Below are 17,073 nucleotides of genomic sequence, written 5' to 3' on the forward strand. Positions count from 1 at the left end.
TGTGTTTCCGCATTGTAAGAAACTAATAATTTAGAAAGAAAGGTTGGTGCCCATGGACTCAATCTTTTCATTATCCACAAATTCATAAATGCCAACAAAACAAATCAAGAGGGCTAATGCTTGCTTTGACAACACATCAACTTCCATGTTGAGCTCGTGAAGAATATAACAGTGTGACACATGCTTAAAAGAAAACAATCTCTTATCCTGTATGACACATGCTTTAAAGAGGCAGCAGTCTCCCGAATGTCACTATGCAGAGTATCTAGGCCAATGTTTATGACTTCTACTTTATTATTTGCCCAATCTATTACCAATTTCAAAGCCCCCATCACCTGCTAGGCTGCTACCAAGACAATCCTCTTTTCCTGGCCAACTCTAGTAAGAACCACAGAGCATTGAATTAAGCCTTTGTGTTTGTTCCTCTCCCAACTGCGTATTTGACATACATGAAATGTGTTTGACTGAAAGATAAAATAACCCCTACTCTGCAACGAGGGAGGTGACCTTGGCACACAACATAAAAAAATCCCGAGGGACAATGGATGTCTTTTTCTGGCATGATTGGGACTGGTTACTTGGATGTCAAATTCAATCCAGAGAATATGGGAAACCTGTATAGTATATTTACAATTTAAAAATAGATGTAGGTAGGATTACTTCGCAGTTTTGCACAAGGGGCTTCTATTTGACCCATACCACCCTCTCTTGAGAAGAGAATCCCATGTAAGGAGTTTTGCACTTAAGTTGCAACTAAGTGGTGAGTTTGGGTTTTAAAAGAGGCACTCACACTGTAAGTAACTTTCCACCACCACACCTTATCTGCATTAGTATGATCCTCAATCGCTGCTTTGTGTCCAAGCTTTGTTGTAAAATTGCCTATCTGAGAATTTTTGGAGCAACATAGTTGGTCAAGGACCGAGTATTTGATATAAACATGGCTAGAAACTAGTAAATCTACAAATCTGTTCCATTTTGCAGCAAGATCATCCATAAGTCCAAAGCCCTCAACAATATTTCAACCATTTCACTCTCTAATCTGTGGCGATTGTGCCTGAGCGTCTGCCACCATACCAAGGATCATGACCAATTTGGACATGCCTACCTTCACCCACATGCCAATATACCCATTTGCTCACCAAGGGGACATCCTCTCCAAAGCTTTCCACACACTCTGAAACCAGTCAGCCATAAATGTCCTTGGGAAGTACTTTGATTGGAAAAATCAAAACCAAAGTGAGGATTCCTAAGAGTGTCTCCAGAGGTTTATTCCAGCGAATTCTATGGAAAATAGATAAAAATCTTTTATGCCCCATCCTCCTAGTTTATTTGGAGCTACAAGGTGAGGCCACTGAAGTAGGGCAATATCCTTTTTGTTGTTACCACTAGTCCATAGGAAGTGAAAACATCCTTTCCTTATTGCAGTAAGCAAACCTTTAGGAAGAACCGCTTTAGATGTCCAATAAACCAGGATACTCTCCAACACTGACTTCAAAAGTATCAATCGTTGTCCATGAGAGAGAAAATGTGTTGACCAGTTTGAAATGCGCACTTCAACCTTTTTAACAAACCTTGTCCAATCCAGATTACGATACTTATTTGGTTTAATATAAAACACTAGATATTTCAGACCATTATCCAAAGCCCTTATTGTGAAGGGCAAGGTTTGCTTGATCATCGTAATTGAGGCCTCAGAGCCTCCATTTAATATCATACATGATTTGTTGATGTTGATTTCAATTCTAGTAGCCAAACAAAAGAGATCCAGGCCCTTCTTCAAAAAAGAAGAATCCCTATTGTTCCCCAAGATACTTCAAAGGACAACATCCACAAATAATAAATGGGACACATCAACCTCCGCAAACTCTTCCACTAGTAGGTTCAAATCAAGTTGAGACCAACCAAGACCTTAGACCATACCAAAAGACCTTACTTCTCCACCAAGTCAACCTTCCAAGATGATTCTGAAAACTTCAGTAGTCTCCTCTTGCCTTCCAGCCTCAACCCAACAACAACACAAAATTTTCGGCTCCTAGCTTTTGAAATTTCAACCCTATTGCAGGTCTGAAATTTTGGCCATCCCAGCGGTTTCATAATTTCGCACGTGTGAGTGAATTAGAGAGAAAAAAGGTCTCCAAACTTCTTCACTAGGGTTTCTTCTTCTTCGCTAGGTTTTTTCTCCTTCTTCCTTGAATTTCACACCCTTTTTCCTTCACCAACAACTATAGATCGAACTTGCTTGTGATGTCCTCCAAATGATGTCGAGCTGCTGCCTTTAAATAGTGGATTTTGCCTCTCAATTAGGCCAACTTGTCTTCCTTGAGGCCGACTTGGCGGAGGAGGCCTAAATGACTTATTTGACACTACAATAAATTTCTTTCTTGACTAGTAAAGCCCAAGAAGGGTCTTTTACATGATGACAAGGACAAGGCCTCTTGACATAAACCCTAGAAGCCTACAATGGAGGCTTTGTCCTAAAAATCATTGACCCAAGCATGAAACCCATGCTTTAATAAGTTAATTTGTTTTATAATAAAATTTATTTTTCTTTCTTTTGATAAATAACTTAAATCATGACTCAAATATAATTATGAAGACTGACACTAGTTACATTTTTCAACACTCCCTCTTAATTATGGAAGATCTCAAAATGATATGCTCTATAAAGGGTCACAACACACGCAATGTTATAGATTAGATACCTGACCAGGGTACTCTAATTGGGTGGGACGAAGGTGTACTCAAGCTTTAGCCACTCTAGGTACCATCATGATATTAAGCTCTAACACCAACTCAATGATCTAGGTGTGTATCCAAGGTCAGAGCTCCATGACCAACACCACCCTCCCTACGTCGAGATCTAGACATCAACACATAAGCAAGAGCAAGAGGCCGAGGAGTTGGAGTAGTAGTAGGAGGAGGAGGAGAGGAGGAAGTTCCACTTCTAAAGAGACAAATTTGGAGTAGTGGGAAGATATAGAATTTTAGAAAGTGTTGCATCCAATGCCACCACCTCCACAGAGATTGCCAACTAGGGGAAGAAGAGGAAGACATCCCGTTTCCACCTTTTCCCCAAGAGTTTCTCTTTCAATCTTAGGGTTTGGCTTAGCATCTTCTAGAGGAAAAATGACACTGATGACCTTTGCTTGTAAAAGGGGTAGAGGGAATCGTTGATATCTTAGTGCATCATGATTAGTCTTGTAGTATCTAGACGCCTCATGATGATCATCCCATGCGATATGCTTGTTTGTTATGATGTGATTTTCTTTTATTTTATCAAGACTTGTGACCCAAGATAGATACCATATTTAAATATACATGTTTGATGTACCATGTGACATCTTATACATTTTATATAGCAGTTTTGTCTTCATATTTATGTGAAATTATATTTGTTTGATGTTGATGTTGCTTTAGAAGTTCAAAAATTTGAAAAAAATGATTATTTTTGTAGTTTTTAAAGTTACTTGATATTTTTTGCAATATTGCTAATAATTTGAGCTTTGGACACCGAATGATAAATTGCTAATAAATGACAAATGCAACATTATTGATATAGAGTATAGAGAACTTGAATTATGGTGGATTCAGTAACAACATAGAAATGTTATGTTACCTTTGAAGGAAATGAACTGAAATTATGTGAAGTATGGGTAGATTTGAGTAGGGACTTTTTGAGTATATTGATGTACAATGCAATATACATAGCCTATGTAAAATTTGAGGAATAATTTCAGTGAATAACCTAATATATATAGTACCTCTGTGTATCTGAAGATTGCTTTTCTTCTTTTCTACTGGATTAAAAATAACATTCCTTTCCTTGGTAAAAAGGAGGGTATTTAGAGATAAAAGTTGATGTCATGGAGAAGGGAATCAGTACATATCTAGTTGACAACATAAGTCACAAATAGTGGAGTAAAGATATCTTCTGATGTCAAATTACAAATGATGGAAATTGCAAGTACCCTTACTAATAAAAATTTAGTGATCACTGATCAAGAACGCGACACATGTATATGAAGAAGACATAATACGAAACAAGGTTACTTGGGAGCAGAAGCGAAAGTGGGAGCGGGGAGCAATATTTTTGGAAGCTCTCGGTTTGGGAGCGAATTGGTAGTGATTTTTTTATATAATATATATTTTTATATATTTTGATGCCTATATGTCAACAAAAGCATGTAGAATGATGAATTAGATATAAAAATCATAAAAACATTAGATTGAACCATATAACATCAATCATCTAGAAGTTATAATCTTCATCAACGATGTCCACAAGTTAGTAACATAGAACATATCGGGTCTCATGATTCATCAATCTTAAAGTTTCAAGCTTTCAAAATTCAATACATAACATTTATCATCATTGCTCACCAAAATTATATAAAAATTCTAACATGAAATGAGATGTTAGAAAATGAAATGAAATGAAAAAACTTTCAATTTTCACGAAGCATCATATTCATAAGTCATTACCAATGAGTTATAATTGCCAACTTCAAACTTGAAACTTAAATTGTTATATATTGTGTACAAAAAATATCATGATAAATATGAAAGAGTCAACAATTATAAAAACTACTAGAAACTAAAAAAGACAAGTAAATCTATTATCTATTGCTAATACTTGGGTCTCTTTTTTTTTAACAAGATCGGATAGTTGTTATATTATCAAAAAAGGATTTTGGAGCAAGCTCCTTTTACATTCCGCTGTTCTGATATGATAGACTGAGCGGTTGAATAGGCACGCAGACCTTTCTCCTGTGCTTGGTATCAAAACTTCAGAAGTTTTTTTAGCTATTCTAGAGTACTGTTTAACATATTGACCCGCTAAGAAAACAAATTTACATCGCATATTTCACAAAAAATTATGGTTTGTAAGCTGGAAGAGTAAATTTTGTTCCTTAAGTTTACTGTTCCTTGTGCTGTTATTCGTTCTGCTGTTCCATCGACCTGCTATTCCTTTGGTCTGTTTTTCTTTCGTCTGCTGTTCCTTTTTCTGGTTGCTGTTCCTTCTTCTATTGTTCGTTTTGCTTGCTGTTCCTTGTTGCTGTTCCTTCGGCCTGCTGTTCCTTTGGTTTGCTATTCCTTCGACCTGCTGTTCCTTCTACTGCTGCTGTTCCTTCTACTGCTGTTCCTTTGTCTTCTTGCTGTTCCTTCGGCCTGTTGTTCCTTCGACTGCTGTTCCTTCTGGCGCTGTTCCTTTTGCCGCTGTTTCTTCTAGTGGCTGTTCCTTCTACTGCTGTTCCTTCAATCTGCCTCGATTTTTCCTAGTGCCTCTGCTTTTCTCATGAAAATTGTGATCCGAGCTGCCATCACTGACATCTTTCATGTGTTGTTCCTCGCTGTCATGATTTTTCCTTTGACTATCCGAGTTTTTTTGGATTTCCCGATGGCTGTGGATTCCTTGTTGCGCTGTACATTCTCTTCCTTGATGTTTTTCTCTACTCCTTCTGCGCTGTCCTCTGCTTAGCTCCTGTGTATTGATAATTGAAGTTCGCTGCTCTCTAATTTCTATTTCCCGATGCTGCCTCTGATAATGAAGGTTCCTGCGCTTGAGGTTATTTTTAAAGGCTTGATTGAGCATGCTGAGCTCGTGACTCTTCTCGGCCTGCTCATGAATATCTCGCTGACTACGGTGCTTGCCCGATTTTCCATTCAGCTCAGAACGAACACTGCCAAGATTGATTTGACCTTTAGCTGCTATGTGCTGATCTTGGGGGCGATTCTTTCTCTGTTGTAAATCACGATGCCTCCAATTCTTAATTATGAGGATTCTCCTCACTGTTCGAGAAGGATTGGCTAAGATTTTTCTGCCAGTCATGTACAGATGGATCTCCTGTTGCTTATTCATATTTTGATTCCTTGCTGCAATTGATTTGATGTGATTAACTATGCTTTGAGTCTTAGGCCTGTCCCTTTGAGGGAACGAATTATGGGATTGCTTGTTCATAAATTTCATGGTTTTCTTTCGCCATTCCGGCTCTCCGTTCCACTGCCTTGTTGGCCAGTGAGTCGGCCTCCTTGTTTTGGGTTCTAAGAACATGTTTAAAAACAACATTCCCCAGCTTCTTTATGTTGTCCATAATTCTTTGTCGAATTTTATTTAAAGCTAGATTTTTGAAGTCTCTCCCTGCTTCCATTGCTGCTATTATAATTGCCGAGTCGCCAATTATAATAGGATCTTTTAACTGATATTTTTTGAGGATATTGGTGCCCATTAGCAAACTGTATGCCTCCGCCCTATTGTTTGTCATTGTTCCTAGCCCCCATTCATAAGTAGCTATTGTCTCGCCTTTCAGATCCAAAATTAATCCGCCTGCCCCTGCTCTTCCAGGGTTGTTCTTTGAGGCTCCATCAAAGAAAAGAATGTGATTTCTTTGATTTTTAATCCATTCCTCCATCTCCTTGTCGTTCCCACGAAGCTTCCAATCTCTGATTTTTCTTCCTACCTTCTTTGGTAATTGATTCCTTGCTGAGTCTTCAATGAGGGCTTTTTTATACCAATCCTTTTCTTCTTGCTGCAGACTGTTTTGGTCCAAACTTGGCACTCCATTTGCACTTATCATTTCTGAAATTTGACCCCATGTCTTGGCTAAAATGGTCCCAATATTTGGCTTTTGGCCTTTAAAGATACACTTATTCCTGGCTAGCCATAAATGCCAGCACAGAGTGGAGGGGAGGCACTTCCAGATTCGATTTATGACAGTTTTTTTTTTTCCTTGCATATGGATAACTTTGCTCCCAATTTACATTTAGAGTTGTCAGCTGCTCAAATGTGTCAATGTTCATTTCAAGAGGACTGATGATTTGCTTCCAGCATTGTCTGGCAATAATGCATTTCAAAAATAAATGCTGAATACTTTCTTCTTCCCTTTGACACATAACACATATAGAAGGGCCTTGAAAACCTTTTTTCCTTAAATTTTCCGCTGTAAGAATCTTGCCTTTAAGAAGAGTCCATGCAATTTTTTTTATTTTGGGTAAACATTCATTCTTCCATGCTGTTGTCCATAGATTCCAGTTTTCGTAATTGTGGTATTTTTGCAGAAAATTGTAGCCTGATTTTACTGTAAATTTTCCTCCGATTGGGTCCCATATATAACTATCTTGGCTCTCTTTATTTATTGGGGCTGCTCCTGCAAGTAAAAGCTTCAATTCTTCCCACTGATTTTTCAGTCTATCTGGAAGAAACTGCACTCTCCAAGCTGTCCATCTGTTTTGTTCCCACTCTGATATGGAGTATAATGAAGTTGTGCCTTTCTCCTCCAACCAATCTTTCAGTCCTCTTAAGTTTTGATATTGATTCAAGGGAGCTGTTCCCATGATCCTGTCATCCCAAATAGAGGTAGAGTTCCCATTCCCCGGGTTCTTGGAGATTTGGTCTCTAACTTGAGGAATAATTTTTTTGATGAGTTTCCATACTTGAGTACAAGGATGATCAGGGATAATTTCAGTGAGCATCTTTGACCGCTGACAGTTGAGGTATTTCCTTGAAAGTGCTTTGCCCCACCAATGATCCTTCCCATTTAACATTCTCCAAACTAACTTGATCCCAAGTGCATTATTTGACAAACCTGGAATTCTAATAGAGATACCTCCTTTTTCAAATGGAAGAGTCACTTGATCCCAACGAACCAGACTGAATCTTTTGGATTCTTGTTTTCCTCCTTGCCATAGAAAGCCTCTAATGATTAATTCCATTTGTTTGTGGGCGCTTGCTGGGGCCATAATTATGGCAAACTGATATATTGGCAAGGCTGAAAGAAGAGCTTTGATTAATATTGTTCTGCCTGCTAGATTTAACCACGTCATTCCCCAACTTTGTATTTTCCCCCTCATTTTTTCAATATGTTTGTTCCAGACCTCTGACTTAACCACTTCTTTTGCCAAAGGTAAACCTAGATAAGTAAAATGGCTCCAATTTAGCTGAATCGGAATATCCATTATTTGAGAAATCCTTTTCATAATGTTAATTGGCACATTCCAAGTGTAGATTCCGCGTTTTTTATTGTTTAGAAGGCCTCCTGAAACATCAAAGAAATCATCTAAAACTTTTTTAAACATCAATGAGAAGAGTATCGTCAGCAAAAAGCGAGTGGTTTATTTCTTTAACTCCTCTAGCGATTCTAATACTTGTGATTTTCCTCTTTACTCTTTGGTTTTCTAGCTGAATACTCAACGTTTCCGCCATTAAGATGTAGAGGAAAGGAGAAAGCGGGCACCCTTGCCTCAGACCTCTTGTGCTGCGAAAATATCTGCTTGGCCTCCCGTTGATCAACGGTGCTATCCAAGGGGTGGAGATGCATGCCATAACAATACCTATGAACTTAGGAGAGATGCCAAACTTTTGAAGGACAGCTACAAGGAAATTATGATTTACTCTGTCGAAAGCATTGGCCATATCCAACTTTATGACCATGCCCTTTTCCTTTCTTTGAATACTGTTGTGTATGGCCTCCTGCACTATAATAACATTATCTGTGATCTGTCTTTTTGGGACAAAGCCACCTTGGTTTTCAGAGATGATGTAAGGCATAATTCTTTTCAGTCTATTTGCCAAGATTTTCGTGATGATTTTATAGGAGGAGTTGCATAAAGAGATAGGCCTGTATCTATTAAAGGAGATAGGATTTGGATCTTTTGGGATGAGAGCTAGATGAGAAGCTTTGGTATTTTCTCTGACTTTATTTTTTTTAAAAACATTTTTGATCATTCTTACTAGATCTTTTTTGATTGTCATCCAATGGTTCTTGTAGAAAGCAATTGTAAAACCATCCGGCCCTGGTGCTTTTCCGGGTGCATACTCCAAATTGCCTCTCTTATTTCCTCCTCTGTGACCTCTTTCTCGAGCTCTCTGTTTTGCTGTTCATTGATTTTGCTGCTAATTTGCTGAAGAAAGTCTTCGCTGTCCACTTGCTGGTCCCCTACTGATAGAAGGTTTTTATAGTAGTTATGGGTAGCCTTTTTGATAGCTTCCGTTTCCCTTATTTCCTGTCCTTCCACTTGAATTTTTTCGATTTGGTTACCTGCTCTTCTTATCTTAAGGTTGTTATGGAAAAAGGCGGTGTTTTTGTCCCCCGCTTTTAGCCATAAACATCTTGACTTTTGCCTAATTTCCTCCTCCTCTAGCCTGTTTTGCTTGTATAGGTCCATGAAAATTTCTTTTTCCTGAGCATGCTCTTGCTCACTATCTTGCTGATTCTCTTTTTCCTTGCTCATTTTTTCGAGTTTCTCTTGCAGCTCTATTTTTTTTTTCCTTGAGAGCGTTTTCTCTTGCCCATGCTTTTAGTTGTAATCTTAAATTTTTCAACTTGGTTTCCCATACATAATGGGGGGAGCCTATTACATTGGTTTCCCAGCTTTCCCTTATTAGTTTACCAAAATCTTCCTTGCTGTCCCAGATTTTGTTGTATTTGAAAGGTATCGGACCTTGATTCTCCAATCTATCCAATATCAGCACAACAGGCTTATGGTCAGAGGCTGAAGCATGCACTATTTTGCTTTTGATTATGGAGAAGGCTGCTGCCAAATTTTCTTGTATCAGGATTCTATCTAATCTTTCCTTTATATTGTGTGCCCCTGATCTTTTATTACTCCAGGTGAATTTTCCATTACTTGGAGGAATATCAAGGAGTTTGTGCTCTTCTATAAGTTCTTCTAGTGTTGCTCTTGAGGGATCGCCACGAAAAATGTTTAATTCCCGAGTCTTGTTGGAAAATCAGGATCTTTGTCATTAATATCACCATCTAAGCATTAACATAAGATAGAAAAAACATAGCATGTCAAGTCAAGATTTTGTTTAATTGATGGGTACATTTTTAGTAGGGTCGTGATAGAGGAGTTCGAAAGACAATGTCACTAACATCAAGGTACATAGAGGGATTGGTGCTCTTGGTTAAATATGAGTCCCATACTCTAGTACATGACAAAATACATTGGAAACATTGCAATCCCCTGAATCTTGAAATCTTGAAAAACTGATAAGTCTGTTGGATTTTGAATGAGATATAAAATTCAACTTTCCTCATATGAAATCCAACAAGGTCGGAACCACTCTCAAACATCCTTAGTCATTTCATGGAAATGTTAAAAATTTAAGTCAAATGATGAAAATGAAGATTAAGGAGAATGTCACTAAAGTGACATTCTCCTTAATCTTCATTTTCGTCCTTTTACTTTAAGAATTTAACATTACCATGAATCACATATCAATACTAGTGCCATAGGCTTGATCATTAGGCTGGCCCACTCAAAAATTATTGTTTCTTTGAAAAACAGTTTCATTTGGAATGTCTTTGCAAAAAAGGATAGGGAGCGAATTTTTTTTTGGGAGCGCACTTTGGGAGTGGGTTCGAGGGAGGTGAGCCGCTCCTCTACAACCCTCATACGAAAAATGAATCAGGGAAACAATACTACTGTGATAAGAAAAATTCATTCTATTATGACAGCTTATTAATGCCCTAATCACAAGAGTCAACGCTTTAACCAATCAATATATCAACATTGCTATGGGCAAAAGCAGTTGACCTATATCTCAAAGAATATTAATGCTAGTTCAATTTAGTCTCAGATTCAAAGTAAAGGTTCATCTTGGGAACTCTATAAATGCACAGGTTACAAAGGATCAAATTAGGGAGGTCAAACCCTTTCACGCTTCAGCAATTCTTCTCTACGCTTAGTAGGTCTTATCTTTTTGTATTGCCAACCATCACAGCCTCAAGAATGGAGAATAATGAAAATACATTATAAGCTAAAACAATACAAAGTTTTTCCTTAACATGCTTTGAGGACAAAACCTTTCTAAAGGGGAAGGCAATGATATGCATATAAAGCTAAATATAACTCATAAATATATTTCTAAACTGTAGAGCTTTGGATATTAATATAATTATTAAGGTGCGTCATATAAAGACATAGCTTTATGTCAAAATCACCTTGAGCCCTATAAATACCAAGGCCAGGCATCATTGTATCATATCTCATTCATTATTAAATATATTTAGTACTAATCCTATATGGATTTCAACCTCTTATCCTTTTTGGATTGGATATTCAGTAAATGACCTTGATGAACTTTGTTAATTTATCTCGGGCCTACATCATTCTCATTTTAGAAATTCATGTTTACTCCTAAATTAGTAAGGTGGTTCAATTGCTTATCTCCTAACATCTAACATCACATTGGTTGTATATCTGACGTATATTGTGACACTGATTATTCAGGCATTATTGAGTGTTATTATCACTGTAACAAATCCTTTATAGACATGGCCAAATCTTATGTTTGATTTTCAACCGTGAGTATCAGGATCAATTTGTCATGTTATTTTCACACATCTTATTTTATTTTGATAAGGATGATATACATATACAAAATATATGTTTATGATCTTTTCTCTTTGGACACTAACATGTATTGCAAGGAAAACTTGTATTGTTTGTATGCATGATATTAGTGAAAATTCAGTGTTCCACCGGGACGCGTCCCCCAGGGTCGAGTGCGCGCACCCCACGCACTCGGGACGGGGGGACGTCTGGGGAAACGTTTCCCCACGTCCCCCTTTTGGGGAGACACGGGGAGACGCAAAGGGGGACGTTTTCCTAGTGTGGGGGATGCGACTCCCCAAAAGGGCGTCCCCCCTCAAAATGGGCTATGCGTCCCCCTTAAATTTGCTTGTAAACAATGATTTATGACAGGGGAAACCTAGTATTTGATCATATTGCCTTACTAATGCTATGCAATTCATGGTAATGTTAAATTCTTAAAGTAAAAGTGACATTCTCCTTTATCTTTCATTTTCATCCTTCTACTTAAATTTTTAACATTACCATGAAATGACTTAGGATGTTTGAGAGTGGTTCTGACCTCATTGGATTTCATATGCAAAAAGTAGAATTTTAGATCTCACTCAAAATCCAGCAGAGTTGACAGTTTTTCAGGAATTCAAGATTCGATGGATTGCAATGTTTCCATTGCATTTTGTCATGTACAAGGATATGTAATTAGTATTTAATCAAGAGCACCAAGCCCTCTGTGTACTTTAGAGTGACTTTTAGACTCATCACTCCACTGTTTTTGAGTTTAGTTATATCAAGTTACTATTCCAGTCTTTAGATTTCAGTATCTATTATAGTCTATTTTGCTTAGTACTAATTAGATTCTAGAATGATGAATGATGAATTTTAATTTTAAATCAATTTAGAATCTAGAATGATGAATGATGAATATAATTTTTAAATCAATGTAGATTCTAGAATGGTGAATGATGAATGATAAATATGTATCAGAGTATTTCATTATTGAATCTCGTGGTCTACGGATGAATCATTTATGTATTAGTAAAGATGATGAGTATGGATCAATGTATTTCATTACTTAATTCAATTGTGTATGTATCATTGTATTTATGCTTTCATTATTGAATATGAATTTGAATATATATATATATATATATATATATATATTAAAAAAATTATATACCCCGACGTCCCCCCTCTCCCCTAAATTTCCCTAAAAGTTGAGGGTACTCCCACACGTCCCCCTTGTGCGTCTCCCCGCACCCATGTCTCCCTGTCCCAGAGTCTTGGTGGAACATTGTGAAAATTAACAACCTTGTCAGAGTACTATGAAGCTCTTAAAATGTTTGTTTTCATTCCTGTTACAAGAATTATAGGTCTTCATTTTCTGGCTTGGTAGCCCAGTCGGATACCTCTAGTGGTTGAGTGTTTTGAACTTCATGCAAAAGCTCTCAGGGTTGAATCCCTGGGCTGCTTGCCTCTGTTGCATGCCTCAGTCAATGTCCTTTCCAGTTGAGGCACTGTAATTGGGGGTAATGGATTTGCACTGGGTACCATCTATGAAGGTGGGGAGTTTACCTATGAGGCGTTCCTTGGAAGAAAGAATTGTATGTCCTCATTTTCTGGTTTTGTGTCGGAGTTTAGCTAAATATGGTTTCTCATTTTATTACTAATGGACACAAATTTATGATTTTTCGTTGGTAAATCAAGTAATATTTGGTTTAAAATTATAATTGCAGTTCAATCCGTAGCTCAGAAGAAGATGATGTTGATGAGGTTTCTGTTTCTGGGCAAGAAAACAGCTTTGGGGCTGAGGGAATAATGAAATGGGCGAAGGTATGCCACAAGCTTAATGTTGGAATATTATATATTCTATGGTTCCTTAAGTTTTAGTTTCCCTTTTTGTTATTTGAGGTATAATGAATTAGAAATGCATTAAAAAACCGCCATCTGAAATTCTGTCTTCTGGCTGCTTAATGCAGACCCACAATAATGAGCTTTTGCAGATTATTTGTGGTTACCATTCTCTTCCTCTGGCTCCAAGAGGAACAAATATTGCATTTCAGCCTCTTGAACATTTACCATCATTGAATTATCACAGACCTGATAAGTTGGCTCTAAAACTGATGGGTGGAAGGATTTGTCATACCCCCTCCTGCAAAACAAGCTTGGAAATTGCCGAGGTACTATTAATCCGTGAGAAAGATATATGCTGATTGAATTGGACACTGTCATTTTGTTGTTAGCTTTAAAATATTATTTAATGGAAAACTTTTACTTGCAAGGGAGTTGATAGCAATCTAATTCTTTATTATTAGTAATTACTCAGTATCATTTCTGAAATCACAGCCTATTATTAATTCTATTTGTTATCGGCACAATTTTTAGGCATTGAAAAGGCAGTCATTCTGTGGTATTGTTTTTTTGAGTTTCAGACTAATGCTGCATTAGCTGCCGCGGAAGAAGCTTTGGCACTATCCACATGGACTGTAGCCACAGTTTGCAGGGCTCTCTCCCTTGAAAGTGTAATTTCATTTCTTAGATGCTGTGTCATGTTTCTGAGTAAAGTTTGTTTTTTGGCAATATCTGTATGGAGTGTGGCCATAATTTGCAGGGCACCTCTCTTGAAAGTGCTTTTTTGTTCCATAGATGCTATATAATGTTTGAAAGTAAATTTCGTCTGCATAGGAAGAAGCTTCTTCAACTTTCAGAGTATGATTTTCTTAGCATTTTTCTTATGATTCGTTCCCTCATCAAGTAGAATTTTGGCTTGTAACAGCATTATTTTGATAGTTCCCTTGTGTCACAGATATCATTATGTAAACATTCTTCTGTCTAAATTTTGACTGGCCATGAAACTTAGCTTTTAATATGTATGTCTAGAATCATCTTCTTATTTGTTATTATTCGTGAATTGGGTGTGTGTCAGAGGTATTATAAATTGTCATTTAGGTCTATTGTTGCATTGTGATTTAAACATGAACGCCTTCAGGTGCTTTCTTGGTTTTCTGAATAGTTTTAATCCAAATGTTATCATGACAGTTGCTGGCTTTACTTGCTGGAACCTTGCTAGAGAAGCAGATAGTTGTTATATGTCCAAATCTGGTAATTTCTTGCTTCTCATAACAGAATATTGTGTAGAATCCAAGAATTTTTCATCTGGTATTTTGACAAGGTCTGTAGCCCACTTATATCATGCATATGGCTTGTTAGCTATGCTATATAATTTGCAATTTAGTTGTATACAGTTTTGATTGCAATAAAATAGTAGTTGTCTTCCTTTTCTTTTGGCGATGTGTTCTTGTCGTCAGCAAGCTGAAATGACTAATATGCTGACTATGTTATTGTTTAGCTAAAATTGACTTTTGACTTATGCAGGGCATTCTATCTTCAGTTGTGCTGTCACTTATTCCAATGATTCGCCCATTTGAGTGGCAGAGTTTATTGCTTCCTGTAAGTATTATATGTGTTAAAGGAATCATGTCATTTGCAGTTGTTGAGCATTAGCATATATTCCAGGTGTATAGATAGCTGTATGAAACCTACCTTTTTTGTGGTCTCAGGGACTTCCATTTATCTTGTACTGGGGGTAATTCCATTGAGCCTTCTAAGAATAATAGGCTTATATTTCCTTATTTTTTTAACCCCTGTGGTAATTTGCATGGGAAGCTCGTAGCTAGCTACTTGTGATTGCATTTAGCCTAGAAATGAAAAACATCATTCCAGGTTTTGGAGTTTTAACAGTGGAGATCAAAGATATAATATTAGTTTTAATGTTTGAGAATGGTAAAAGATAGGATTCCCTTGGAAATGTTTTTATCACTATATCTTTTTGGCCTCTTTGGTTAAGGGTTTTTAGAGGCTGGTTGATGCCTTGTGCAGCTTTTGCGACCTTTGATGACAATTTTCCGGGGGAAAACCAAGGTCATCATCTCCAATGCATTGAAGCGTTCACTCTCAGATCATCATTTCTTTTTCCGGGGGAAAGAGATTGAGTACACTGACATGCACCTGTATGGGAGTTCAGTTCACAGGGCTGCAGTTCAGTTTGTGATAACTGTTCCAACTTTTGCTCAATAATAGTTATGGCCCTATTATCCTCCTTGAGTGCCAATGCTTTGATAATCACATTTAGCCAATCCTGTCTAACCTGCAATTCATGGAGATGATTAACAAACCACGATTCTTCATGGCTCAAAACTCTGGGGATTAAGTACACTATAGACTAATTGGGGTAAATTTGAGAGAGTCCAAATCTTCCTCAAATGTATCATGCATTGCAAACAAATGGATCCCCATTCCATTGTTTATGCGAAGTTCAAAGCATAGCCTTTCTACACCTAGAGTCCATCTTTCAATTGCTCTTGTTCTTTTGAGAAAGATCTGGATCTTTGGGAGTCTCCTCTATGAGGGATAGGTATCCCAACCTAGCACTCCGGTCATCCAAGGCTTATTGCCTCAGTTGACCCTTGTGTTCGAGTCCATTGTTGGTTCTTAAAGGCGTCGTGGCATCTCCAATTTGTCGTCACCTCTCTAGACCATCTCACCCCCATCAACCCCCACCTTTCATGCTCTACTTTAATGTGCCAAACCTCCTCTTACTATCTAAGTAGGACTTGAACTAGGTAATTAGAAAGGACATTTGTTGAAAGTTAACTCAGGTTGCCTCGATAGAACCAATTATGGATTTTATCTTGAAGTTGGCTTTCCACTCTATAAGCATTTCCTAGAGATGAGAGATGGCTTAATCATTTGACCTTAGTATACCAAAATTTCCGAGGTTTTCTGAGGCAGGTTGACCGAAATTTTTGTGAAGCTTTATGAAGTCGAAATTCAACCTATTTTTTTGGGAAGTTTGACTGCAGGTTGACTAATATTATTCTGAGCAGTTTGGCCAAGTTTGACCTATGTTATTTGTGGTCAGTTTGACCTAGTTTGACGTGGAAAAACAGATCGTACATTTATTGAATTGATCAATTTCTCCTAAGAAGAGATTGATGGGTTTTTCCCTGGTTAGGGTTTTTCTAGTTTAAAATTTTGTGTCTCTTGTGTTTCGCTGTCTCTTCATGATCCTACTGTCATTATTGCATTATAGTTGAGATTTTCTATGTATAATTGCTTAATGATGAATATGACATAAGGTGAACTAATTAAGATATCATTGGAAAGTAATTATTATATTAGAAGATCATGAAAATCCAACATGGTATAGAGCCTAGTTAAAGAGCATCCTTGATGAAGTTTTGTTTGAAATTGAAAACTCTAGTTCGAAATCTAGTCTAAGGGTTGAAGCCCTAGAATGTTGTGACAGGAGGTCAAGATGGTCTCAATTTGACTATAGGTGGGCCAAGAAGGCCTCAACGTTGGTTGCAGGGGGTCGAGTTGCCTCAGGGTTTAGCTCAGTAGGGCCTTAGGGCTGATTGAAGAAGGCCAAAAGGCCTCAGGAATTGGGCAGACTAGGCCACAAAACTAGAAAAGGACGAGAGGTCTCGCAGACTGTAGAAAACACTTACCTCATGACGATAGTAGCCTAACAAGGTTAATTTGAGGAAATTGTTCTACTGTAAGGTGATTGCTAAAGCGTACATTTGTGAAGTGTAAGACTAACTTGAACTCAAGAAAATCTATCCGAGACTTGGAAGGTTGGTAGAGCTGGGACAAGTTTTGAAGTTGTTGGGAAAGTTACTCCAAGGAACTTCTGTCTCTTTTAATATAACAAAGATACTTTTTGATAAGAAAGGCAAGGCTTTGTTAGGGTGGTGAAAC

At 37.5% G+C, this 17,073-nt stretch overlaps 1 protein-coding gene across 1 annotated transcript in view; it reads left to right on the forward strand.

The window, feature by feature from the left end:
• Positions 1-17,073, forward strand: part of LOC149225657 (DENN (AEX-3) domain-containing protein) — a 220,987-nt gene that overhangs the window by 86,741 nt on the left and 117,173 nt on the right. The window contains exons 8-12 of the mRNA XM_089377240.1: positions 13,047-13,143; positions 13,290-13,490; positions 13,743-13,832; positions 14,350-14,412; positions 14,686-14,760. Of these exons, the coding sequence (XP_089233366.1) occupies positions 13,047-13,143; positions 13,290-13,490; positions 13,743-13,832; positions 14,350-14,412; positions 14,686-14,760 (526 nt within the window). The remainder of the gene's footprint in view (positions 1-13,046; positions 13,144-13,289; positions 13,491-13,742; positions 13,833-14,349; positions 14,413-14,685; positions 14,761-17,073) is intronic.

Source organism: Pinus tabuliformis, chromosome J (assembly GCF_031772625.1).
Source record: "Pinus tabuliformis cultivar Carrire ecotype Pingquan chromosome J, CPIR1, whole genome shotgun sequence".
In the NCBI taxonomy this organism is placed as follows: domain Eukaryota; kingdom Viridiplantae; phylum Streptophyta; class Pinopsida; order Pinales; family Pinaceae; genus Pinus; species Pinus tabuliformis.